Raw genomic sequence first — 26,080 nt, 5'->3', positions numbered from 1 at the left:
CGAGTCCCAGGATGCGCCTGTGTCGTACCTTGAAGTTGGAGGCTAGGGCTGGCCACCGCAGCCTTGTCTCCGGCCAGGTCAGCTGCAGGGCGGCGCTTGCGCTGACCGCGGCCCGCCGCCAGCCAGGCTTCTGGATAGGGCATGCGCTGCACCTGCGCCTCCCCCGGCCTCGTTCCCCCGCTCACCTGCTCTGCTACGGGCTGAGGCCGGGGGCTGGATGGAGCATGGCATGCAAGGGCATGGCAGAGCGTCTTGGGGCTCACATGGTGCCAGCAGCAGGGGCTACAGTGGGAGGGAGGAGGTGCGGGCTGATGGCAGACTGCTCCGCATCAGCGCACGGAGCTGGTGTGTGCGGCCGCCGGTCACCGTGGGGGCTGCGCGTGGGAGGGGCTGGCGCGCGCACAGTGGCTCTATGCCAAGGGGTGCGGGTGGGGTAGGGGCACCAGGAGGGCTAGGCCGTGGGGTGCAGCCAGGCCTTGGCTGTTTCGGGGCTGGGCCGTAGTACCGGGCTGCCGCCCTGGCCCGGTCCTCGGGCCTGTGGAGGAGTCGGGAGGATGTGGCGATTGGACCAGAGCTCAGCTCTCTTCAAAGCCAGCCAAGGTGGTGAACTCGGCGGCCTGGCTGCTAAGCAGGGAAGCAGAGGGCTTGGGCGGCGTTCAGAGGCTGCCGCCACCTCGTGCTGGCTCCAGGCATCCAGCCGTCACCTCGTGCTGGCATCCAGCCCATCACCGGCTGCCCAGCTGCGGGCGGGTGGCCAGCACCGTGGAAACGGTCTGCGGCAGCTGAAGCGCTGGCTTCTGTGACAAGGGCGTCTCGGGAGAGCAGGCTGCTCGGCGTTGGCTCAGGGTGGGACGCAGGACACACAGCGGCCACCTCGCCCGGCGCCGACTGGCCGCTGCCAGTGGTTTCTAGAGGAAGCAGCACAAGTCGCGGGCTCACCATCGAGTGCGGATGCTGGTGTCAGCCCAGGAGCGGGACAACCCCAGGGGCGTTTCCTCGGGAAGGACGAGGGGGTCAGCCGAGACAGCCTGGAGGGGGCGGGAGGACCCGCGGTGTGGGCACCGTGCTGGAGAGGCGGGGAGATGCTGGCAGCCCAGGACCGTGGCTGTCCTGGGGAGCTGAGGAGCCGAGCCACGGTCCTGGCCTGGCTCACAGGCGCGAGGGGACGTGTCCATAGCCGGCCTTAGAAACAGGACTGAAGCACGGAGGCGGCCTCCCAACAACCCACACCCAAGGCCCAGACACTCCCTACTGAGCTGCTACAAAAACCGCCACGATGTAAGGCTGAAGGAGAGAGTGAGAGCAATTCCCGAAAGAGCAGAGACGGATCCACGGGGGACAACAGGCTGCCACACCGGCGGCAGGACACCAGCCAGCAGCCTGGAGACCTGGCTCCAGGAAGCAACAGGCCATTGGTACCGTGACCCCTGGGAAGAGATGTCATTGGTACCGTGACCCCTACAGCTAACACCTGGCTACAGCCATTTCAGACAACAGGAGCCAGGTGTCCCGGCCAGTAAGGAGGAAGTCTGCTTGATTCATCCCCATCGGAGAACAACCCAGATAGTAACTGAGATCTCAGCCTTGAGCAGCTGGGATTACAGAGAGGCCACCAGCTCCCAGCTAGCACGTTATTCTTAAATGCCACCTTCTGGAAGAACCTGGCTTGTTTCACAAATTTGTTTCAGCTCTGTAGCTATGGCCTGCTAAAATCCACTTCCCTTCTAAGCTGCTTTTGTTGCTCAATTTTGGCCAAAAAGGAACTCTTCTTTGCCCTGCTTTTCCCATGTGGAACCGGCTGACCACAGCATCTCCCTTCCAGGAGGCCAGGAGGAACGAAAACAAATTTCAACTGATGTCCATAGAAAAAGCCAACCCAGAGACATGGGGTAAAAGCATCAAGACTGAAAAGCCCTACAGAAGGCACCGGAGCACGGCTTGAGTGTGAGGTCTTTTGTGGGGAGACACTGGGGCTGTGGACTGAGGGTCTCAGGTGCTAGATTGGCAGTGGGGCTGTGGACTGAGGGTCTGGTGGGCTAGGTTGGCAGTGGGGCTGTGGACTGAGGGTCTGGTGGGCTAGGTTGGCAGTGGGGCTGTGGACTGAGGGTCTGGTGGGCTAGGTTGGCACTGGGGCTGTGGACTGAGGGTCTGGTGGGCTAGGTTGGCAGTGGGGCTGTGGACTGAGGGTCTGGTGGGCTAGGTTGGCAGTGGGGCTGTGGACTGAGGGTCTGGTGGGCTAGGTTGGCAGTGGGGCTGTGGACTGAGGGTCTGGTGCGCTAGGTTGGCACTGGGGCTGTGGACTGAGGGTCTGGTGGGCTAGGTTGGCAGTGGGGCTGTGGACTGAGGGTCTGGTGCGCTAGGTTGGTGCCGCGGACCGGGTTCTGTCGGGACGATGGAGGATACCTAGGGGAGGAACCTGGAATAGGATGGGGAGATGGCAAACAGACAACTCACACACATTAGGAGTGGATGCTGAGTGCTGAGTGCGATTTAATGCAGAGGATAACAAACTTTTATAACAGAAGTCTTCATAAGAAAAGGGGCAAAAGGTTACACAATCTTGCTGCAAGGCTTCATTCTTGGATGGTCACCAGCTGGTCGCCTGAAAGGGCAAAAGTTTACACAATCTTGCTGCAGGGCTTCATTCTTGGGTGGTCACCAGCTGGTCGCCTGAAAGGCACTTGTTTCCGGCTTATCTCTAAGAAATATAATGGGTTTCAACGTTGTCACCATCTCACCATTACCTTATTTCTATAGAGGCCTTAATTATCCCATAAGATTTTTCCTGTTTCTTCTTTAATAGTAAGCACCCCGGAGGCCTAGATCTAGCAAGTCTCTTAATAAATGAAAGAGAGTAACAGGAAGTTCTTTCTCCTAAGTAGTTATCTCAGCAATTGCCATACATTCCTTCTGTTCTAGCCGCGCCTACAGCTTCTTGTAAATTTCTTACAATTCCTTCTGCTGGAGTGACTTTGTGAAACCCCCAATACTTTTATATTTGCTTATGGCTTGTCTACTAGCCTCCATAAGAGGGGTTTCAGGGTAGCACTTAACTCTGGTGAGTTAGTCATATTTTTAAGACACTCATCAGATATTGGAGTCGTCAACACTCTTAAGAAAGAGCTTTGAATAAGGGAACGTTGACAATGAGTAAGTACAATGAACAGCAGAAACAGTAAAAGATTGATAGGCACTCTTATGAGGAGAAGAAAGGCAGAAACACATCTTTTCCCAGGGGTTTTTCCAGCCTTTTCCCAGGAGTAGGCCTCTTAGAAGCCCTATTCTCCGAGGTAGACTTCGGTCAAGTCCCAAAACTTGGAGATAGGTTTCTGTAAAGCCCCATTCTCTGAGGTAGACTTCGGTGAAGTCCCAAAACTCAGAGATAGGTCTCGAGGCCCCTATCATGGTCTGATAGATGGTTTCCCATGCTAAGCAGACTCCACTGGGGTCGGCGTGGCAGGTTGGCACTGGGGCTGTGGACTGAGGGTCTCAGGTGCTAGGTTGGCAGTGGGGCTGTGGACTGTCTGGTGGGCTAGGTTGGCACTCCACCTGCCCCACACTTTCAGCCCTTTCTATGCTTTATTCTTCAGACAGGGCGTCCCTTTGACGCTGGGAATGTCTTCAAAGGCCCTTCTACTGCCCTCCATGGGTAGAATTGTGGGCCTGGACAGCAGGCCCAGCATATTTGTTGCAGTTGGCTCTGACCCACGTTTTGCCCTGGCTGGCCTCAAACTGAGATCCTCCCAATTTCTGCCTCCTGAGTAGCTGGGATTACGAGTGTGAGCCACTGCACGTGGCCTAAAGCATCCTCCCTCCTCCACACTCCCCTCTCTGGTGGCACTGGGGCTTGAACTCGGACCTTGCACTTCCCAGTCAATTGCTCCAAGTCCCCAGCAAAAGGGTTCTTGGGCCTGTCACCTGTACTGCCACTAGGTGGCGTCACCAGCCATCTTCCAGGTTTGGCTTCAAGGCGCTAGGGACCTGGATCTCAGGAGTGAAGGCTGAGCTCTTTCCTGTCTGGCAAGGTGAAGCCTGCTGACTGGCGCGTCGCTGGCTGCCTGGGCTCCGAGGGGCGCAGGGCTGCACCGCACTGTCCTCGTCCTCCATGTGTGCTACTGACAGTTTACCAAGGGAACCACACCAACTTTGGATGAGGTTTATCAAAGCCAGCGCTGAGGAAAACCTTTTCTGGCTGAAGTCTCCACCTTCACAAAGGACACCAGGGACCTGCGGGGAGGTCAGGGGTTCGTTTCAGAGGGGTTTGCGGCTGTGTCTGGACTCCGCCCCTCGCCGTGCTGGGGGCCTCAGAAAGATCAGCGGGCTCTGTCTGTGCCTCTATTTTGGGGCGATTCCCCATTCATCTAACTATTTCCCTGTACCATAGTGGGGCACCTCCCTGGGTGTTCACCCAGGTCTCCTTGCGGTGCTCATCTGGGGACAGCGAGGCCACTGTCTCTCTGTCAGGCTGCCCGCTCAGCACTTGTACATCTCTGTGCTTCTCTGCCACTCCCCGCTGAGAGACAGAAATGGGGGAAAGGCTGACTGACCTGGGCTGCCGTCAAAGGCGTTGGCCAAAACCCAAAGCCAGAACGTCTAGATAAGGGGCCCCGGCAACCAACCTACCCGGGGCCCACGAACAAAGGACAAGGGGACAGGGAGCAAAGAAAACCGATAGGAGCCCCCCAGTGCCACTTGTTCTTGGCTCCAAGATTCCATAGCTGGCCAATACAGAATTGCTCTGCACTGGCGTTGACACACCTATCACCTGTGGCTCCAGCAACAGCTTCCATGCTGGCCTTGCAGATACCTGGCCACTTCTCCTAAAACCGATGACTCTACTCTGGCTGTAGATGTGTCCCCTGGCTGAGACGAGACACAGGGTCGCTCTGTTTCCACTGTGTCTGCCGTGTTTGCCGTCTCCACCCCCGAGTCAGATGGGATTCGGGTCTGCATGCAGACAGGCTCATCACCGAGGATGTCGTCCAGGACTCTTCTGCAGGCTCCACTTCGTCTATTGCCTATTGGAGCAGGCATGGTTCCCCTCATGTTTTCTCCTGTTTCTGCGCCTGTCCGTCTCTCCCGTTACTCAGCCCAGACCACGCCTCGAGACATTTGTGCGGGACGATGCCCTCACCCAGGGCAGGGTCAGGAAGGGATGAATCCACGCCCTTGACGAACAGACAGCTCCAGACCGAACAAGGCCTTCACTACAGCACAGGTAATCCCAGATTCCACTCTCCTGACCGGTTGGCAGCAGCCGGGTGGGAGCTGGCAGGAGGCCGGCCCCCGAGCAGCCGCATCTCCACAGCTGCGTGAAAGGCTCAGTGACCAGCGCCCGCTAGGCAGGCGGCCATGCTCCGCCAGCAGCATTGCTGCTCTTTAATAGTCAGACCTAGGCTAAGAGAGGGACTGTCTTCAACTTGACCCTTTTGATTTTTTTTTTAATCATCACCATACAGGGCTACTTGTATGCATTCACTGTATACAGAGAAGTTCTAGAGTACATAACAGTGATTTACCATGAACGTGTGTCCCTTTTATGAAAGGCAGGCATACTTGAGATGGGCCCCGCCTCCCCACAACACCGGGGCATCCATGCTGAGCTGATTCGTTTCCGGCAAGAGGAAAAACAAAGGTGAGTTTGAAGGTTGCCCTCACCTGACTTTGCTTTATAAACCCCAGCTTCCAGCCGGGTACCACTGCTCACGCCGGTCATCCCAGCTACTCAGGCAGCTGAGATCCAAGGATCACAGTTCAAAGCCAGCCCAGGCAGGAAAATCTGTGAGACTTTTATCTCCAACAAACTACTCAGAAAAAGCCCTACGTGGAGCCCTGGCTCAAGTGGTAGAACACTTGCCTTGAGCAAAAAGAAGTTCAAGGACAGCACCCAGGCCCTAGGCCCAGAAAAACAAAACAAAAAAACCCCAGCTCCTGCATAAGCCTGTGTTCTTGTGCAGGGAAACTTCCAGGCTTGCTTGGCTGAGGAAATAACTCCTGGAGGTGACCCACAGCCTGGCGCCCGCCCGGCCTGACCGGACACAGCTGCAGCGGGTCCCACGGAGGGTGGGCGTTTGTGGCCTGTGGGGGCTGCTCGGCGTGGGCCGGGCCCGGAGGCCTTGGGGCTGAAAGCCCTTCCCAGGCCTCCTTGGATGACCTTCCCCGGGGCTGGTGTCGGCTCTGGGGTCGGCTCTAGGCTTTTCTAGCCTGCCAGTCCCTAGCCAGGATCAACCCCACCCAGCCTCAGTTACACTTCGTCTGTTCTAAAGATGTTAGGACACCACATGAATTTGAAGATGAGATAGAGTTTAGTAATATCCCTCAAATGTACTCCCAACTCCTTCCAAGTAGTAACTCCCCAAAATGAGCCAAAAATTTAAAAAACAGCAACGAACACCAGCGCTGTTTTAAGGCTGTGCGTGATCTCGCTCTGTGCGGTTTTCCAGTTTTAAGGCTGTGCGGGATCTCGCTCTGTACGGTTTTCCAGTTTCAAATTTTAACCTGTCTGCCAGGTGCACTGGCACTGTGACTCTTGCCTTTTTGCGCTGCTCATCTTTTGGGCAGGGAAAACATCTTCTGGCAGGGGCAGAAGGGGCAGACTGAGCACTCAGTCCTACCTACGGCTCCCACATGGCAGGACAGCTGGAGGAAACTACTGTGCTCCACTTATTTCTTGAGTTGGGTCCTGCAAACTGTCACCAGGGCTGCCGGGCGCCCGTTGGGTCACTGGCTCCCAAGCAGCGGGCTGGGACTGCAAGGGTTTCGAGGGCAAAAGATTTGAAGCCACTTGACTTGCCCAGGGATTCATTATCCTGCCCCTCTCGATGTCTGTCACTTGTCCGTGGGTCTCGGTTACCTTGCCAGGCCTGATGTATTCCAGGGGGGTTGGGGACATTAAAACGTTTGTTTTAGTGGCTTGTTTCCCCATTTTTTTGAAGGGTTTCTATCATACTATTCTGAATGCATTCTCGCTGCCACCTTTGAAGCTGCAGATTTAGCTCATTCTATTTACAGCGCACATCCTCCATGGAACCTAATCCTTCGTGTCAGCCTATTGAACCAAATTAGACTTATTTTCTGTCAAAAAAGTCTGACCTACTTTTCCACTTGAAGCAAAAGTGTTAGCATGCTTTTCTAGGGATATTAAAAACAGAAAACCAGAGAAATAAATTGTAGTGCACATCTTAGAATTACTGAATTACTGAGGACAATAAAGACAGTTTCAAACAGGTAGATCTAATATAATTAACTGACCTATTTTACGATATATCACTGAAAGAAAGCGAGTCTTAATGTCTAACAACTTAATGAGACATGTAGGCAGGTGTTCAGGTATGTGCAAGAAGAAAAAGATTGTGTCTATGTTTCTTACTCCCAGGTGCTTAGCACTGAAAAAATGATCTAAAACCTTCCCTTACTAAAATGTTTTTCAGTGTTGGGGATAAAATCCAGGGTCTCGCCCATGCTAGGCAAGTGCTCTATCACTTGGATCTACTTCCCAGATATTCCCTCATTAATTCTGTTAAACATCATAATCAGGTTCCCTTGCATTTATGAAGAAGGAAGACAGGTATGGCTGAAAACCAGCCCAATAGTACTGTTTAAGAGTATTCATCAACAGGAAATGAGAGACACGAGAAGCACGCTGCCTATGAGAATGAAATTAGATATCGGTACCTGATTTCAGCTCAGAAGAAACAGGTACAATTACTCGTCAGTTTCTAGTGTTCATTTTGGCCCTACTATGTTCTGCCTGGACAAGCAGATAAAAGGCCAAATGTATTACAGAAGGTTAAGTCAAATTCCCAATTGGACTGGTTTAAATATCTCATCAATTTCAAAAGAGAGTATAATAGTACTGCTTTTTACTTGGAGAACTTATGACTTTTAGCAATTTTTCTAGGTTTTTCACTTAAATATGTATTAGTCAAATGAACATTAAAAAACAAAAGCAACATTCCAGACCATAGGAAACCCCCTCCTTCCCCCACCTCTCCTTCCTCCACCCCCTCCCCCCTCCGCCAAGGCCATTTACATTTTACATGAGCGTGACATTCCCTCACACCACGGGGTACACGTACTGCTTTGCAGCCAACTTTTCATTTACTTATGAATGTCCTTCTAAAATAGTATTCCAGTTCTTAATCTGTATCTTCTCACTGTAACTACCCAGTGTTCTCAGCCCGTGGTCACGCTGAAGGTGCAGGTCCTTCCTGCGTTCTGCCCACACTCGAGCCAGCACTGCAGGCTTCCCATCACTCCTGGCACAGATGGGAGAAGACAAAGATCAGCTACAACATAATCTTCCTCCCACCAAGTCATTTCTGGTAGGGGAGCCCATAAGCGCTCAGGAAGCTGGAGAGGAAGTCGGAATCCAGAGGTGTTGGGAAAGGAGCGATGGGAGCTGGGCAAACACTCTGGGCACTCAGTATGACCTTGAGCAGGCCACAGACAGTGTCAGCCACATTCTTGGGTAAAGTGAAGTCAGACCTTCAAACGTTGGGTGAAGTCTGATCACACCTTCAATCTTAGTGAAGTCTGATCACACCTTCAGGACTGGGCACAGCTGGAAGCTGTGGTGTGAAGAAGTGTGGAGGTGGCCAGGGCCACTCACAGCATGGGCAGACGTGCTTTCCACACCATCACCCTCAGATCTGTGCACGTGGTGAGGAGCGGCACACAGCCCTGGCGCACCAGCTTCAAATGACAAGATGGAAGGGAGCTTGAAAGGAAGCAGCAACCGCAGCCTGAGGTGAGTGACGGGAATAACTTAAAAGGGAAAGAAACTCTCTGTACCACCATAGTAGTGAAATATCTTATTCTTTATTTGAGGACATCTTGAATCTTTGTCTATATGTGACAGCGTCTCATGCTCAGTTCTGGCTGGCCTCAGTGAGAGGAAGCTCATGCAGGTTAACGTGTGGTATATACATAAATATACATACAGAGAACACTGAAGATTGTATCTTAGCAACAAGTTTCTTGGCTGAATAACATTCATATAAAGTATCCAAATTCTAAAATCAAATTAAAAGCAGGTAACCCAAAGCCTAGAGCAGCAAACAGCTTTAGAGGTTTACGCCACGGACCTTCTACAGACTGTGCTTCTAAACGTTTGTTTCCATTCAGAACGGCCCCTGGGTCCCTAGCACACCATAAGCCCACGCTGTGGCCACAGCAAGTGTTCCTGGGGTCGTACCCCCGGACAGCAAGCAGGAAGTACAGCTGCAAGAACAGGATCTTCTGGAGGTGAGCAACTGGACATGCTGGCTGGACTGGGTCAGACCCATCCATCTCTATCCACCCGGCCCCTGTTTCCTCTCCCGGGCACCATGTGAGCCCCGGACCCAGTGTGGACAGCCGGAGCAGAGCAGCCACCACACAACGGCACGAGACAAGGACTCACACAGCTGCACACCCTAAACGTTTACGGGCCTTCTGCCCTTTCCACGTGTAGAGTTTGGGATTGGTGCAAAAGAAGTTCCAGAATTTCACAGAACTTGAGCGGGGGTGGGGGGGGAAGGGGAGGCAAACTCATCACATGTCTCTTGCTAGATCAGTCACAACTGGGCACAGCTGGAAACTATGGTGTGAAGTGTGGAAGTGGCCAGGGCCACTCACAGCATGGACAGACGTGGCTTTTCACACCACACCCTCAGATCTGTGCACGTGGTGAGGAGCGGCAGCAGCCCTGGCGCACCAGCGTCAACTGACAAGATGGAAGGGAGCTTGAAAGGAAGCAGCAACCGCAGCCTGAGGTGAGTGAGTATGTCGAACAAAATGAATTCCAGAGACAGCGAGGCCTTATGAGATGACGCTCACACACTGAAAACAAAGCGGACTGCAATGACGAGACCTTCCCCACGCAGGGAAAGATGACTGGGAATGGAAGCCAGTTCTTTGGTGTCCCTCGCTGGAAGGTGAACCCCTGACCCGTGGACAGGGGATCAGGGCTCTGGGCACAACGCCTTCAGCCCTGCCCAGGGCTCTGACCCAACTGCAACAGCCCTGGCTAAGCACACCTGTCCGTCACCCGACCTGAGACCTGAGACTCCCTGCAGGGACGCTGACCCCCCCCCCCCCATGCCACCACGGTGCAGTTGTGCCTGGGTGTCGGTGCGATGAGCCGCCTTCCTTCCTGAGCCTGAGGAAGCAGTCCTTTGAGCCCAGCTGCCTTCCCAGCCCAGCAGGACGGCCCCTCCCCTCCCCCAGCCCCTCGCTGCGAGGCAATTGTGTTCATTACAGCTACCATCTGACTGCAGAGAGTAAAGCCAGACAACTGGGTGGGGTTTTTGTCTTGTTTTTAATGTATATGGGGTATATTTTTGCTGGACTCTATGGCCCAAATCCACATATTCTTTCAAAACTAAGTCCACCTCCCAATCTCAACTAGAAAAAGTACCCTTTAAGGAGACAAGAGTAACAATGCAGACTTGTCTGGGTTATTTCTGAGCCTTCAGGAGTCTGCCTGGGAGGGCTCCACCGCCTGACCTCTCCCTCCAGGACACGCAGCTCTCGGACCCTGCCAGGAGGTGAAGGGGTTGGTTCTGAACACATCCCGGGGATCCCCATGTGGCCTCAGCTCCCGGGCAGAGCTCCGGACTCACGAGGCACCCAGGCCCCGCGGTGACGGCCGCATCTGCCCCACAGCTGCCTGGTTTTTCTAAGCCCATGAAGGGCACCAAACCCGGTGTGCCACTCAGCACCACACCCGGGCAGCACAGGCCAGGGCGGGTCTGCACCTGTCTCTGCCCACAGTCCCCGGGCTGCGTGGAGCACACAGGCGGCCGGCCTTCCCTCCGTGCTCCCTAACCCTGAGTGGAAGCTACAAGGCACCATGCACCGGCCTGAGCTGGCTGCCCGCCCGCCTCCGCCCTGCCGGCCACCCCGCACGCCAGCGGGGGCTGAGCAGCAGGTCCGAGCCCCAGGAGGCCTCCGCCCTGCCGCTGGGCCCTGCCGCTGGGCCCTGCCTGCTCGCAGTGTCTCACCAGCTTCCTTCTGAATGCTTTTTAAAAATGTCTTTGACAACTCTATAAAGAATAACTTAAAAATATGCCTTCCATGGTATGCTCAAAAAATGAGAATCTACTTCAATACTTCTCCTTCCGTCCTGTGAAGGCCTCGCTCCCACCACAGAGCCCAAGGAAGGTGCAGGGAGGGCAGCTCTGTGCAGCAGCCCTGCCCGGTCACCTGTGTCCACAGAAGCCGAACACTGTTAAAAGCCCCGGACAGAAGGCCAGTACAGGTCTCTGCATGTGTTTAGTGTTGGGTTTAGAAGTAAACTGAGAAAAGATTTCCATGATATAACCCAAACTAGGCACACAGAAGCTTCTAGAAGCAGCTGAGATGGCAGGTCCTGCGTTAGGAGTCTGCAGGACACAAAGTCACTGCTATAGGTAGGGCCGGGTCATTGTGCACACAGCCCGCACTGCGCGGGCTGGGGACAGTCCTCACGGGCCTGTGCGGCCTGACTGTGACTCACAGGGTGGAGGGCTGTGCACGGACACACGTGAGTCAGTCTCTCCCGGTTCCACCTCCTACTCTACGCTCCCACCTCCTCCACGTATAAATGCATTTGCAATTAAAGTATGCAACCTGACATATTACTTCTTATTTTATAAACTCATTCCTAGCTCTGAATAAATTAGTCAAGAATTTCACACAAAGTAATTTCTATTTTCCTAAACTTAAGGAAGCCCTACGCAGTAGAACTCAATTTCTAACGTAAACTGAGATAGAAAGCAGTCACTGGACAGCTCAAGGGGAGGAAGTATGGGGCAGGGGGCAGCCGGGGGCGGTGTGGATCCCACGGCCCCTTGCGCCCCATGGCACACCTACCCCGGTTCACATGTGAGATGCCTGGCACCCCACAATTCCCCATGCCAGCCTGGCTGGGCGTGAAGCGCTGGGGACGAAGCTGGGTGCCCGGCGGTCCCAGGCCCCCGACACCCTCCCCGAGCGGTGTGCCCTCTGCGGTGAGCTCCCTGGGGCTCTGGGGAGCACGCCCGGTGCTGCAGTCCCCTGGGCCCGCCCTGTACTCCGCGCCTGCCCTGCTCAGGGCGTGAGAGAGAACTGGTCCTGTTCCGTGGGCTTCTCCACCCAGGCGCCCAGCCCCGCTTTGATGAAGGCTGTAAGCAAGCGCGCTTTGGCAGCCTGGTACTCCTTTGCCGCCAGCTTCGACTCGTGGTAGGTGGTGGGCTTCAGGATCTTGGTGCGGAGCAAGTATGGGGGGACCTGCAGGAGAAGCAGAGTGCGCATCAGTGGGTGTCTGCAGCGACCACAGTGTGAACAACCTCGCCGGCGTCTAAGGGGAGGCGGGGATGGCGCCCGGGCAGGCGCTGACCCAAGCAGCAGCCTGTGCCGCTATGGGCGGGTCTGGGGACCGCAGGGCATGCTGAGGACCCAGAGGCACTGGGGTGCCCCACTCCATGTGAAGATGGGACGTCAGCCACACGGGGGCCATCCTCCGGGGCAGGGCGGGTTCTGTGCTGGTCTCAGAGACTTGACTCAGAGTGGATGAAAACTAATGACATGGGGTCATGGGAAAGCTAAAGCTAAAGCTAAAGCTAAAGCAAAAGTCTGTGAGCTGGAATGGAGGGCAGCTGAGTGGGAGCTGGGAGCACGTGCTAGGGCAGATGGCCGGCCCTTCCTCCTCTGCGACTTCCAGAACCCGAATGAGAAGTGTCCTCACACAGGGCCAGAAAGGAAGGCAGCAGGTCTGACTGCGGCAGAGAGGGCGCATGCTGTCTTGGACGCAGTCCTAGACTTGTGCAGCCAGGGCCATGTATTTTTTTGGTGTTTGCGTTTGTCTTTACTAGGCCTGAGGCTTGAACTCAGGGCCTGGCCACTGAGCTTTTGTGGCTCAAGGCTAGCGTGTTATCACTTGAGCCAAGCTTGGAGGTTAGTTGGAGATAAGACTCTTAACGGACTTTCCTCCCTGGGCTGGCTCTGAACTGCAATCTTCAGCTCTCGGTCTCCCGAGTAGCTGGGATTGCAGGTGTGAGCCACTGGTGCCCAGCGTAGGAGCGTGCTTTTGAGCTAGCAATAGTTTGGAGGAACACAGGGTGGTGGCAGGATGGCATGGTGAGCCCAGGAGGGGAGGGCGGGAGGGGCCCGGGGAAGCCGCTCGGGGGCGGGGCGGCTCAGTACCTTGCCGTGCACACGCATCCAGCGACAGTACAACGCGTGCTTACACAGGCGGGACGGCCGGCCCAGCTCGTCCTTCCCAGTTGTGGCGTTGATGACCTCGATGGCGGAGTCACCCACGGTCCAGTTGACGCTGAAGTTAGGCGCCTTCCCCGGCTGCCGAGCCTCGGCATTGCTGATGCCTGGAACGGAGAGGACCGTGGGGTGACACCACGCCCCCGTCCGCCCTAGGGAGGGAGGGAGGGGTTCCAGGCGGGCACAGCGCACAGTGAGGGGGGTTGCAGGGTGAGCACTGAGCACTGAGCAAAAACACCGTCCTGCAGAGGAACGCACTGCTTGTGGTGGCAGCAGCACCACAGCCAGGGCCTCTGCCGCCACCGCGCCCAGGAGACGGCGAGCCAGGCCCGCCCGTGCAGTGCGCCTTGTCCCGCTCTGCGGCTAACACCTGAAACAACAGCCTTATCCCGCTCTGCGGCTAACACCTGAAACAACAGCCTTATCCCGCTCTGCGGCTAACACCTGAAACAACAGCCTTATCCCGCTCTGCGGCTAACACCTGAAACAACAGCCTTATCCCGCTCTGCGGCTAACACCTGAAACAACAGCCTTATCCCGCTCTGCGGCTAACACCTGAAACAAAGCTGGGACAGTGGAAACACGTACGCAGAGATGGGAAGTTCAGAGTAGAAATCATTGAACTATAAAACAGAAAATAAGAGAAATAACAGAAAATAAGCAATGAACCCAAAGCTTGATTCTTAGAGAATAACCCTCTAGCTACACCGATAAGGAAATGCAGGTCCCCAGTTTAAGGAATAAGAAGAAGTTATGTCAGGAGGGTGCCACAGACCCTAGGAAGATGACAGAGTGGCTGTGAACGCCCACGTCAGCGGACTTAACAAGTCAGATGGATGGCCAAATTCCTAGAACCACATAAATCACTAAGCCTCCTCAGAAGAAAAGAACAGAAATAGCCCTACACCTATTACTGAAATTTAATTTGTAGTTAAAAAACCTCAAGCCCAAATGGCTTCACTAGTGAATTCTCACCAACACTTAAAGAAGCATTACTGTGAGCCCTACATGAACTCTTCCTGGAGAGGAAGAAGTGCATCAGAGCACATTTTATGTCCAGTGAAGACATTAAAACAAAACTACAGACCTTTTAAAACCCCCTACAAATCAGAAGTCTATAGATGTAAAAGCTATGAAGACAATGAATCCAACAATATCTAACAAATTTAAAAAGAAAGCCTAGCTGGGTACCAGGGACTCACACCTATAATCCTAACAGCTCAGGAGGCTGACATCTGAGGATCATGATTCAAAGCCAACCTGGGCAGAAAAGTTCCTGTGAGACTCTTATCTCCAATTAACAATTCAAAAACTGGAATGGCACTGTGGCTTAAGTGGTAGAGCACTAGCCAAGAGCACAAAAAGGCTCAGGGACAATATCCAGGCCTTGAGTTCAAGCCCTACAATCAACAGGTTTCCCAGGAATGCAAGGTTGGTTTAGTATTTTTTTTAAACACCAGTGTCACCATATTAACAAATAAAGACATTAACCAAATGACCATCTCAGAACAGACAAAAAGCACTGAAAACAATCTAATATCCATTCTTCATTATTCATTCTTAGCAAACTGGAAATAGAAACTTTCTTAGACTGCACACCAAGGCATCGATGAAAAAGCAAAGAACATCTGAATTCTTTCCCCTACCATCACACACCAAACAAGGAAGTTCTCTGAACACCTATGGAAAGTCCCATCCATGCAGTCAGAAAAGGGTAAAGGAAATCAATGGCAGCCAAACTTCACAGGCAGAAACAGCATGGCCATGTGTCATAAAACCCAGCAGCATCTCCTAGAAAGCTGCTAGAACCAATGCTTTCATAGACCAGCAGCAGACAACAGAAACTCTAAACACAAATAGAACAATTATAGTAGCACTGAGAATATGAAACATTTATCATTGTATCTGACAAAAGACATGCACGATGTAAACGCTGCCAGGAGAAGCAAAAGGTTATGAGAGTGAGTGGAGACACACACTATATTCTTCAAGTGGGAGATCCAAAATTGTTTTGTTGTTTTTTTTTGGGTCTGGTCGTGGGGCCTGAACTCTGGGCCTGGGCGCTGTCCCTCAGCTCTTCAGCTCAAGGCTAGCGCTCTACCACTTGAGCCACAGCACCACTTCCGTTTTTTTCTTTTTGCTTATGTGGTGCTGGGGAATCGAACCCAGGGCCTCAGGCATTCAAGGCAAGCGCTCTACCACTGAGCCACCTTCCCAGCCCCCAAAATTGTTAAAATGCTGGTTCTCCTCAGACTGGTCTACACATTCATCAGTAACCCAACCAAACAAAAATCCAAGAAGGCTTTGATGTAGAAATTGAAAAGCAAATTATAAAATTGTTATGGAAACACAAGAAGGACCAACGTAGTCCAGGTCCTTCATTAGAGGAAAAGAATGAAGTTGGAGGGCTGACTCTTCCTGAGCTCAAAACCTAAAAGCATGATGGCAATCATGGCAGTGTGACACTGGCCTTGAAACAGACAAGCAAGATTAGTGGAAACCACTGGAGTCCAGAAGTAGATACACACACACACACACACACACAATGTCAACTAATATCTGACAAATATTGCAAAAACAATTCATGGCAAATGGAGGAATGTGTCATCAAGTGGTCCTGGGTCAAAAGAATAATTTTTTCTGTTGAAATGAACTTTGACCTCAGGGCTGAAGTGCCATCTTTCAGTAACTCACCAAAATGACAAACACAAAGGGCAAGGGGAAAGGCTCTCCTGCTACACTCTAGGCCTTTTAGAAAACATGGAGCTCAGGCACATACGTGTGAATTTATGAGAAGGGTCACGTTAGACGGGAGGGATCTCCCACAGATGCTCTCGGCATACCTGCAGGTCTACATATTACCCACCGGCTGCTACCACTGTTGTAAAGGCAAGGGCAAGGTTCCCGCCAAGAGAACTAACGTGTATTCACTGAGCATAAAGAGCACTCTAACTGCAGAGAGGACTCTCCGGAACGTGAAGGAAGATGACCAGGGAGGACAAAGCCTGAGGAGCTCACACCAGGCCATCTGGCTTCTGGACTGCTTGTGGAAGTGCACCTCTCCCGTGTCCCCTGGCTGCTTGTGGAAGTGCACCTCTCCCGTGTCCCCTGGCTGCTTGTGGAAGTGTACTCTCCCGTGTCCCCTGGCTGCTTGTGGAAGTGTACTCTCCTGTGTCCCCTGGCTGCTTGTGGAAGTGTACTCTCCCGTGTTTCCTGGCTGCTTGTAGAAGTGTACTCTCCCGTGTCCCCTGGCGGCTTGTGGAAGTGTACTCTCCCGTGTTTCCTGGCTGCTTGTGGAAGTGTACTCTCCCGTGTCCCCTGGCTGCTTGTGGAAGTGTACTCTCCCGTGTTTCCTGGCTGCTTGTGGAAGTGTACTCTCCCGTGTTTCCTGGCTGCTTGTGGAAGTGTACTCTCCCGTGTTTCCTGATGGAGCCTCGCTTTGGCTGTGGGGCTGCCCCTTCTTAGGCCGGCTGCAGAGCTGTCCCCTGCAGACAGTGCAGGACAGCTTCTCTTCGGAGGGTCGGGCATGCCTGCTTAGGGATAACTGGTTGGCATCTTTGGCTGTATTAGGATTGGCTCTTTCAGGAACAAATGACTATTGCTTGCATTATACCATCTTCCTCTGAGCCATTACTTCTGAGAAAATCGAAAGATCACTGTTGAAGGACACTTAAACTCTAGAACTGCCACATCTGCATTAAAGCTAAATGGTCAATTAACTAAAATGTAAGATGCTAAAAGTACAATTTTTTTTGTATTTTGTTTTATGCTCATTAAAATGTCATTTTTAGCAAAAATGGAGTAAATAAAGCAAAAAGGAAATAGCTAGCCTGAGGCTCAGATACTATCCATATGCTTTTTCTGGGGCACAAGGCCCCTAAATGGTCAGAGAAATGAGTTTCCACGTGTCCTGGGCCTGGCAGCCATGAGCAGCTCATCTTTCCAGGGCTGCAAAGCGAGAAGGAGGGCAATGAGTTGATCACAGGCCACCATGCAGAAACCAATAAAAGCAGGAACAACTCGGCTGGTAATGAAAGTCCCCCAGTTGTTATACATCAAGTGTGCTGAATCAGAACTTTTAAAGCAAAACATACAGAGCAACTGAGAAGTGGCCTAATAACAGACACACACACACACACACACACACACACACACACACACACACACACACACACACACACACACACACACACACACACACAGAAGCTGGCATTGACTTTTTTTCTTATTTCCACTTAAAGCCACCCCTCACACAGTAGGGTGACAGGAAATGGTTAGAGGAACTACGGTTCATGTTATAGAGATTGCTAGTTCCTTACTAATGGGCTAGGAAAAGTACAGCTTACAGGCTTGATGGAAGTGGCCTTTATTCTGCAAATCTGAACTGTAAAGCCCTGGGCAGGAGGGAACTCAAATGACACATGGCCTGCCCTTGGTGGCCCCACAGGACCCCCAGAGAGGAAGCTCTGAGACCCTCCCCTCCAGGACTTCCATGCTCACTGTGACCGGTCAGTTGGTCCGGACCTCCTGGGGCACCAGGCTGAACCAGACAGCCTCCTTCTCTGCCTCCTCTGGGTCTCTGCTGCCCTCACAGAGTCCCCCCAAATCCAGGATGTGTTCTCCAGGAAATGCCATGCTGGGAGTGAAAATGGGCCATTCAAGAGCCATGAGCCAGAAAAAGACTCCCCTCGGGAGGAAAATATCTGCATGTGCACACTTCCTCTCTTCTGTGGATGGTAAGACTGCTCACATCAAAGCAGAGCCAGAAACTCTCTCAAGTTCCCACAAAAACTGTACATAAGCTCATTTCCCTGCTTCTCGGTATAGTCTATCCTGTTCTCTTAGTGTGCATTAGCATTTGGACCCAGACCCATTTTACTCTCAGGGATTCTGGTAACAGTTCCTCAGCACTGCCTGGTTTGTTCTCATGTACTGACAACATTTGCATTAAAAGTAGCAGTAAAGGGGCTAGGAGGTGGCTCAGTGGTAGAGCGCTTGCCTTGCATGCATGAAGCCCTGGGTTCAATTCCTCAGCACCACATAAATGGAAAAAAACAGAAGTGGGGCTGTGGCTCAAGTGGTAAAGTGCTAGCCTTGAGCTGAAGAGCTAAGGGACAGTGCCCAGGCCCAGAGTTCAGGCCCCACAACTGAAGGGGGGGGGGGGAAGTAGCAGTAAAGGGCCAGGCCCTGGTGGCTTACGCCTGTAATCCTAGCTACTCAAGAGGCTGAGAGCTGAGGATAGACATTTGAGGCCAGCATGGGTGGGAAAGTCGGTGACACTCTCATCTCCAACTAGTCACAGAAAAAGCTGGAAGTGGCACTGTAGCTCAAGTGGTAGAGTATTAGCCTTGAGCAAATGGAGCTTACGGATAGCACCCAGGCCCTGAGTTCAAGACTCAGGACTGGCAAAAAAAAAAAAAAAAAAAAAGCAGTAAAGACAGCTTGGCCACCACCACCCTGCCCCAGAGCTTGCTTAGTACTCGGGCCCTATCAGCAGGGAGGCTGTCAGTCCCAGGACAGACAAAAGTAAATAAATAAATTCTTTTGTTGAGGAAAAGAATTCAGGCAAGATGTGAACATAGTAAATATTTTCTTGTTAGGAGAAAAAAACGGCAGAGAAATAGAACCCATGGCATACACACGGCACAGGAGGTCAGCGCCTCAGTTCATCTCCAGCCATCCTGCCCTGTCTTTGGGGTTACAGAGATGACGTGGCTAACAGGGAAAACTGGGTCTCTGAAGACAACTTTCTGACTGGTGGGTCTCCTTCATGCTCCTCATAAGATAGTGCGCCGTCCTCATCTCCTCGTTTTGGGGTTTGCTCCCCTCGCTTGCCGGATGTCCCGCTGCCTCTTTCTCTCGCAGCTGCCCCTGCATTCATTGCCAGGCAGGCTTTGGTTTCATCCCCTTGTCCCGTCTCCTGCCCGCTGCAAGGCCTCAGCTCTGCCGGCCGCTTTCCCACCTCCATGCACGATGGCATGTCATAAATCTCATCGCTCTCACCGCGTCTCTTTATTTGGCACTCCTTTCCTAATAAACTTTCCTATCATTTTCACGGTTTCACATTTTGCCTCACTGGACACGAGGACCAAGGTAGATACTGCACAGACTCCAGTAGCAGTGAAAGCAACTTCCCTGGAACCCCAGAGAACCAGAACCAGGACTGTGGCCATCCGGCCCCATCTGAGCAAGCCTGAGACATGGGCTGTACAGCACCTGCTCCCTCTGTCCACCAGGACACACCAAGACCTGCCTGTCCTAGACTGTGAGTCTAGTGTTAGACTGCGAGTCTAAAACTCATGTCTGCATCCCCAGACATGGCTGAAGATGAACTAAAGAACCATCTCCCATGCCAGTACCTGACTCTTTATTTGGCATATGTGGGCAAGTGACCGCCCTGACATGTGTGACCCAGGAGTGTGAACTGGGGCCTACACGCAGGTGTCAGTGACAGAACTGCCAGGACTGGCACCAGCCTAACAACACAGACTGCTCTCTTTATACCACAGTGCAGGATGGAATGTTAGGCTTTGATCTTGCTTTTGGTTAATTTAGGCCCAAGTACAGAGTTAGTATTCTTCAACAAAGTCTACTGTTAAGCTCATCACAGCATGAACACAGGAACAACTAGGATGGTGAGGTGATTCCTGCCAGACCCTCACCAAGCAGAGGCAGTGTAGGCATGGTTTGGGTGAGTCTTCCAAAGGTTGGCATCCTGGGAACACAGTGTGGTGTGAGGAAGGACCTACCAGGATGTCAGGTCTGTGCTGGGGTGATGGAGGCGTCAGGTCTGTGCTGTGGTAGTAAGGCGTCAGGTCTGTGCTGGGGTGATGGAGGCGTCAGGTCTGTGCTGGGGTGATGGAGGCGTCAGGTCTGTGCTGGGGTGATGGAGGTGTCAGGTCTGTGTTGTAGTAGTGAGGTGTTAGGTCTGTGTTGGGGTGATGGAGGAGTCAGGTCTGTGCTGGGGTGATGGAGGTAGTAGTGAGGCGTCAGGTTTGTGCTGGGGTGATGGAGGCGTCAGGTCTGTGCTGTGGTAGTGAGGTGTCAGGTCTGTGCTGGGGTGATGGAGGTGTCAGGTCTGTGCTGTGGTAGTGAGGTGTCAGGTCTGTGCTGGGGTGATGGAGGTGTCAGGTCTGTGCTGTGGTAGTGAGGTGTCAGGTCTGTGCTGGGGTGATAGAGGCACCAGGTCTGTGCTGGGGTGATGGAGGCGTCAGGTCTGTGCTGTGGTAGTGAGGTATCAGGTCTGTGCTGGGTGATGGAGGCGTCAGGTCTGTGCTGGGTGATGGAGGCGTCAGGTCTGTGCTGGGTGATGGAGGCATCAGGTCTGTGCTGTGGTAGTGAGGTATCAGGTCTGTGCTGGGGTGATGGAGCGTCAGGTCTGTGCTGTGGTAGTGAGGTGTCAGGTCTGTGCTGGGTGATGGAGGCGTCAGGTCTGTGCTGGGGTGATGGAGGCGTCAGGTCTGTGCTGTGGTAGTGAGGTGTCAGGTCTGTGCTGGGTGATGGAGGCGTCAGGTCTGTGCTGGGCTGATGGAGGTGTCAGGTCTATGCTAGATGATGGAGGTGTCAGGTCTGTGCTGGGGTGATGGCGGTGTCAGGTCTATGCTAGATGATGGAGGCGTTAGGTCTGTGCTGTGGTGGTGAGGTGTCAGGTCTGTGCTTGTGAGCCCTGGGAAGGAATCATGTGGTTCTCTGGGGACCTGCAGTAGACAAGATGTGCTCAGGAGTGCCCCAACCCTGTCTTGGGCTCTGGCCTTCTGTCCTACCATGGTGTCCTGCTCCTATTCCCACCCAGGTCGTACCTTCTTCCATCCCTCACAAGGACCCTGGTCCCTCACAAGACCTACCTGGTCTTGGATTTGCCACCTGCAAACCTGCAAGCTAAATAAACCTCTTTTCTTTGAAAAGTACCCAGACTTGGGTATGCTGTTATAGCAACGGCCAATACAACACCCACTCTGAAATGTATAACATAGAACAGAGGAAAAATATTTCCTGGCTCATGAAAGATTCATGCACTAATCCAAAGAACACTTGCTTCATGTTCAAATTTACCCCCATTGAGTGCTATCAGTGACCTAACTCAGTTTGTTTTGAGAAGGAGTGGCTAGAGTTGATCTGAGACAATTTGTCTTTCCACACCTGCACACTCATTTGCCCAGACAGACATGCTTCCCACAGAACTGCCACGCTACTTTCTGCCTGTTAAAGACGTGCTAGTGGCCAAGCACTAAAGCAGGGCAAAGCTCACACACACCAGAAGAAGCCTGTTTTAGTTTAGGATTATGGTTTTAGTTTCGTGCTTTCAAATAGTAAGTAAAACAACATTTTTAAACGGTAGAAGTACCTTAACTGTGTCCCTTTAAATAAGGGTGGGCTTAGAAGTTAGGACCCGTGAATTCAAAAGCTCCTGTTCACTTTACTCTTAGCCACTGAAATTCTAAAAAAGAAAAGAAATGGATAACAGAGGGTATAAAGGGCAGGGCAGCACCGAGGAAGGCTCAGCCCGTGTTGCCGCTCTGGCCCTGCCTCCTGGAGGGGGCGGCCATGCCAGCGGCTCTTGGGTGGCCACTCAGCTGTGATGAGGCCTGGGGGGCCTCCCGTCGGGACGGTGTTCTGCAAGGCCTAGCTCAGTTAGGCTGGGAGAGCCAGTGCCTCCGTCACTTTCACAGCATCTGCGCGTCTTGTTGTTTGGCAGTCGTGTGAGCGCAGAGGGAGAGACGGTGCTGGGCCCACTGCATCTCTCCACCCAGGAAGGTTTGCAGCTAGCGAAAGGCTCCAGTCCTGCAGGGGCCTCACAGGCTTGGAGGTGGGGTCTTGTGCTTTCTTTCAGTGGCGCTACCACAATCTGGTGGCCATAGACTGGCTCTAGGTGGTGGGGGCGGTGCTGATGGTGTGACCCTGGGTGTGAGGGCGAGGTGGCAGAGGGGGAGGGACAGAGGAGGGAGAGGGTGGCATGGAGTACTTGCCGCTGAGCAGAGGCTTGTTGAGGGTGTAGAGAGGGGGCAGGTCCTCAATGTTGGAGATCCGCTGGTACATGGCCCTGGAGAGGTGGTCCCCGTGGTACAGGCTGCCCAGGATGATGCTGGAGAAGTAGATGGGTTCCACGAAGATGCTGAGCAGCGACCCCTGGATGCCCACCACGTTCCAGCTGTGGGGAGAAGGGGCACGCATCAGGAGAGGCAGGGCTGAGGGGCAGCACCAAAGCAGACACTGAGAGGGAAAGTGGAGAAGGTGGCAGGGAGGACCCAGCTGGCCTAGCAGTCAAAATGTTCAACAGGAAAACTGTTTACACATGATCTTAAGCTGTGCAGTGACTCTGCTGACATACTCCCATGACAACACAAGGGCTGGAGACCAGCTATACAGAGAGACCAGGGGCCTTGTATTTCTTATGAAAACCTGCAGTGAATTCCCAAAACAAAAGCATTCATTTGATTACTTCCACTGAAAATGATGCCCCAACAGGAGCCCACACTCACTCCCAGGATGCAGGCTGGGGTACTACCTGTGGAGCCCCTGGGATCCGGCCTGCCTGGGAGATGCGAGGGCAGGTGGCCTCCCTGCCCCGCCTGCCAGCTGGGAGGGCAGCAGAGATAGGCATGAAGCGGGAGCGGCTGAGCCGACGTTTATCAGCAGCCATTCCACTCCACTGCAGGATGGCCTGCCACGTGCCCACACTGCTCAGCCCCACAGAAGGGGACCCCGCAGCCTGGGCCACACTGCCCTGAGCACCCACATGGCTGCGTTCACTAGCTCCTAGGGTACTTATCTTTTTTTCCTAAGCTGGTGTGGAGTTCTGTGTCTGAGCACTAGCCTTGAGCCACAGCTCCGCTTCTGGATTTTTGTGGTTAACTCGCGAGAAGAATCTTACAGACTTTCTTGCCCAGGCTGGCTTTGAATTGCGATCCTCAGACCTCAGCTTCCTGAGTAGCTAGGATTACAGGTGGGGGCCACCGGCACCCGGCTAGGTTACTGAGTCTTTAGAATTGAGATTCCATCTCAGTCCAGTCTGAATGGCCATCAAAAAACAAAAACAAAATGCTGGGGCTGGGAAGGTGGCTCAGTGGTAGAGCGCTTGCCTTGCATGCATGAGGCCCTGGGTTCGATTCCTCAGCACCACATATGCAGGAAAAAAAAAAGCCGGAAGTGGCGCTGTGTGGCGCTGTGGCTCAAGTGGTAGGGCGCTAGCCTTGAGGTGAAGAGCTGAGGGGAAAGTGCCCAGACCCAGAGTTCAGGCCCATGACTGGACCCAAAAAACAAAAACAAAAACAAAAAAAACCCAAAATGTTGATGAGGATGTGGGGAAAGAGGAGCCCTAATACACTGTTGGGAATCAGTATGGTGTTTCCTAAGAAAGCTAAAAGTAGAACTAGCCCATGACCCAGTAATATTACTTCCAGGCATTTTCCCAAAGGAATGTAAGTCAGGATATGATAGCAGCACCCCAGCCCAGATCTGGAAACAGCCTATATTCCCTACAACTGGCCAGTGAATCAAGACAATGTGGAGTATGTATGTGCATACACATACATGAGTATTAGTCAACCATAAAGAAGAATGTAAGTTGTCATTTGTAGGGAAATGGATGGATCTGGAAGCCATCATACTAAGAAAAGTAAGCCAGGTTCAGAAGGACAAAGGTTACATGTTTTCTCTCACATGTAGATGTTAAACCTAAAATGTAAACACACATAAACACATACATGATCATATACATATATACATGATCAATCTGACTGTGGTGCATGCATATAAGAGATACCATAATAATACCCTCTGAAAAATTATGAAAACACTTTAATGAAAACAAATACTAGTTAGTTGAAACATTTTGTGTGGGATGCAGGCACTAGTGGGAGGAGGAGGATGAACGGAGACGGGAAAGGAGGTGCATACGGTCAAAATACTTTACGTACATGGTTGAAAATAGAACAAGGAAACTTGCTGAGACTAGCTTGGGAAGAGGTGGAGGGAAGGAGGGAGAAAGACAGAGATGTATATATAAATGGACATTCAGGATGAAACCTCTTGTATGACTGACAGATGCTAATAAGAATAAATCATTTAAAAATAAAGCACCAATGAAGACCCACTCACTGAGGCAAATCAACCTGAGGGAAAGAATAAGGTACTATGAAAAGGGAAGATGAGGGGCAGAAGGTTAGGGAAGGTTCCTTGGGGTAACAGGCTGTAGGAGGAAGGCGTATCTAGCTGCAGATACAGGAGAGGCAGGTGCAGGAGGGGCCCAGGGCCGCCTGGCGGCAGGAGCTGGGAGCCAGCGCCAGCATGGCGGCCGTGGCGGCCGTGTAGACTGGGGCGAGCAGTGCGACTTCTACTGGGTGCAGGTGTTTAGGGATGAGGACTGATCCTGGTACCTTGTAGGATGTGATGTCAGGGTCCAGCAATGGGCCTCAGGGAAAGGGACGGGTGGGGACAGGCCATGGTGCCACGCTGGGAAGTGCCACTTGGCGTCAGTAGGACAGGGAAGTGGGCAGCCTGGAGACAGAGGGCTGGCCCAGGAAGGAGAGCAGGCTTGTAAGTGCAGCGGGGTGATGGTCACATGGACTTGCCCTCCACCAGCTGTCCCAGGGGAGGCACCGTGCGCCCAGCCCACACCCATCTGCACCTCCCACTGTCTGGACCACAGTGGACACTAGGAGCCTCTAGGTCTGAGTGGTAAACTGTGGTGGGCCAGCATGCAGACCAGTGTCCCTCTGCTCTGCCCGTCTCTGGCCTGTAGCTGCCCAGGCTGCATGCTGGGGTCGCATCACCTCTCTTCCTCCTCTCAGAGATGATGAGCACAGATCCCTGGGGATCCACGTTCAGAAGAGATGTGAGGCCTGACGTCTGGCTGGCTGTCGTGATGCCACCCTCCCCTCCCCTCTCAGCCCTCCCCTCACAGCCCAGCCCTCCCCTCCCAGCCCTCCCCCCACAGCCCATCCCTCCCCTCACAGCCCATCCCTCCCCTCACAGCCCAGCCCTCCCTCACAGCCCAGCCCTCCCCCCACAGCCCTCCCCCCACAGCCCATCCCTCCCCTCACAGCCCAGCCGTCCCCTCCCAGCCCTCCCCCCACAGCCCATCCCTCCCCTCACAGCCCAGCCCTCCCCTCCCAGCCCTCCCCCCACAGCCCATCCCTCCCCTCACAGCCCATCCCTCCCCTCACAGCCCAGCCCTCCCTCACAGCCCAGCCCTCCCCCCACAGCCCTCCCCCCACAGCCCATCCCTCCCCTCACAGCCCAGCCGTCCCCTCCCAGCCCTCCCCCCACAGCCCATCCCTCCCCTCACAGCCCAGCCCTCCCCTCCCAGCCCTCCCCCCACAGCCCATCCCTCCCCTCACAGCCCAGCCCTCCCTCACAGCCCAGCCCTCCCTCACAGCCCAGCCCTCCCCCCACAGCCCTCCCCCCACAGCCCAGCCCTCCCCTCACAGCCCAGCCGTCCCCTCCCAGCCCTCCCCCCACAGCCCATCCCTCCCCTCACAGCCCAGCCCTCCCCTCCCAGCCCTCCCCCCACAGCCCATCCCTACCCTCACAGCCCAGCCCTCCCTCACAGCCCAGCCCTCCCCTCACAGCCCTCCCCTCACAGCCCAGCCCTCCCCTCACAGCCTAGCCCTACCCTCACAGCCCAGCCCTCCCTCACAGCCCAGCCCTCCCCTCCCAGCCCTCCCCCCACAGCCCAGCCCTCCCCTCACAGCCCAGCCCTCCCCTCACAGCCCTCCCTCACAGCCCTCCCCTCACAGCCCAGCCCTCCCCTCACAGCCCTCCCCTCACAGCCCTCCCCTCACAGCCCTCCCCTCACAGCCCTCCCCCACAGCCCAGCCCTCCCCTCACAGCCCTCCCCTCTCCAACAGGCAGCCGCATGCTG

At 53.6% G+C, this 26,080-nt stretch overlaps 1 protein-coding gene across 7 annotated transcripts in view; it reads right to left on the bottom strand.

Annotated features, from left to right (window-relative positions):
• Positions 1 to 8,801: 8,801 nt before the first annotated feature.
• Positions 8,802 to 26,080, bottom strand: part of LOC138808565 (double-stranded RNA-specific editase 1) — a 66,446-nt gene continuing 49,167 nt past the window's right edge. For 4 of the 7 annotated variants that reach the window (XM_069994822.1, XM_069994823.1, XM_069994820.1 and 1 more), the window contains 3 exons: positions 22,185 to 22,366; positions 13,191 to 13,325; positions 8,802 to 12,231 (listed from right to left, as the gene is read on the bottom strand). In XM_069994822.1, the coding sequence (XP_069850923.1) occupies positions 11,717 to 12,231; positions 13,191 to 13,325; positions 22,185 to 22,366 (832 nt within the window). In that variant the 3' untranslated portion in view covers positions 8,802 to 11,716. Of the gene's footprint in view, positions 12,232 to 13,146; positions 13,326 to 21,562; positions 21,656 to 22,184; positions 22,367 to 26,080 lie in introns of those variants that run through there. The other 3 variants (XM_069994825.1, XM_069994824.1, XR_011366507.1) reach the window with 2 other exon arrangements.

Source organism: Dipodomys merriami, unplaced genomic scaffold (genome assembly GCF_024711535.1).
Source record: "Dipodomys merriami isolate MVZ:Mamm:240054 unplaced genomic scaffold, mDipMer1.0.p SCAF_456, whole genome shotgun sequence".
In the NCBI taxonomy this organism is placed as follows: domain Eukaryota; kingdom Metazoa; phylum Chordata; class Mammalia; order Rodentia; family Heteromyidae; genus Dipodomys; species Dipodomys merriami.
This window is presented reverse-complemented; position numbering and strand designations above follow the sequence as displayed.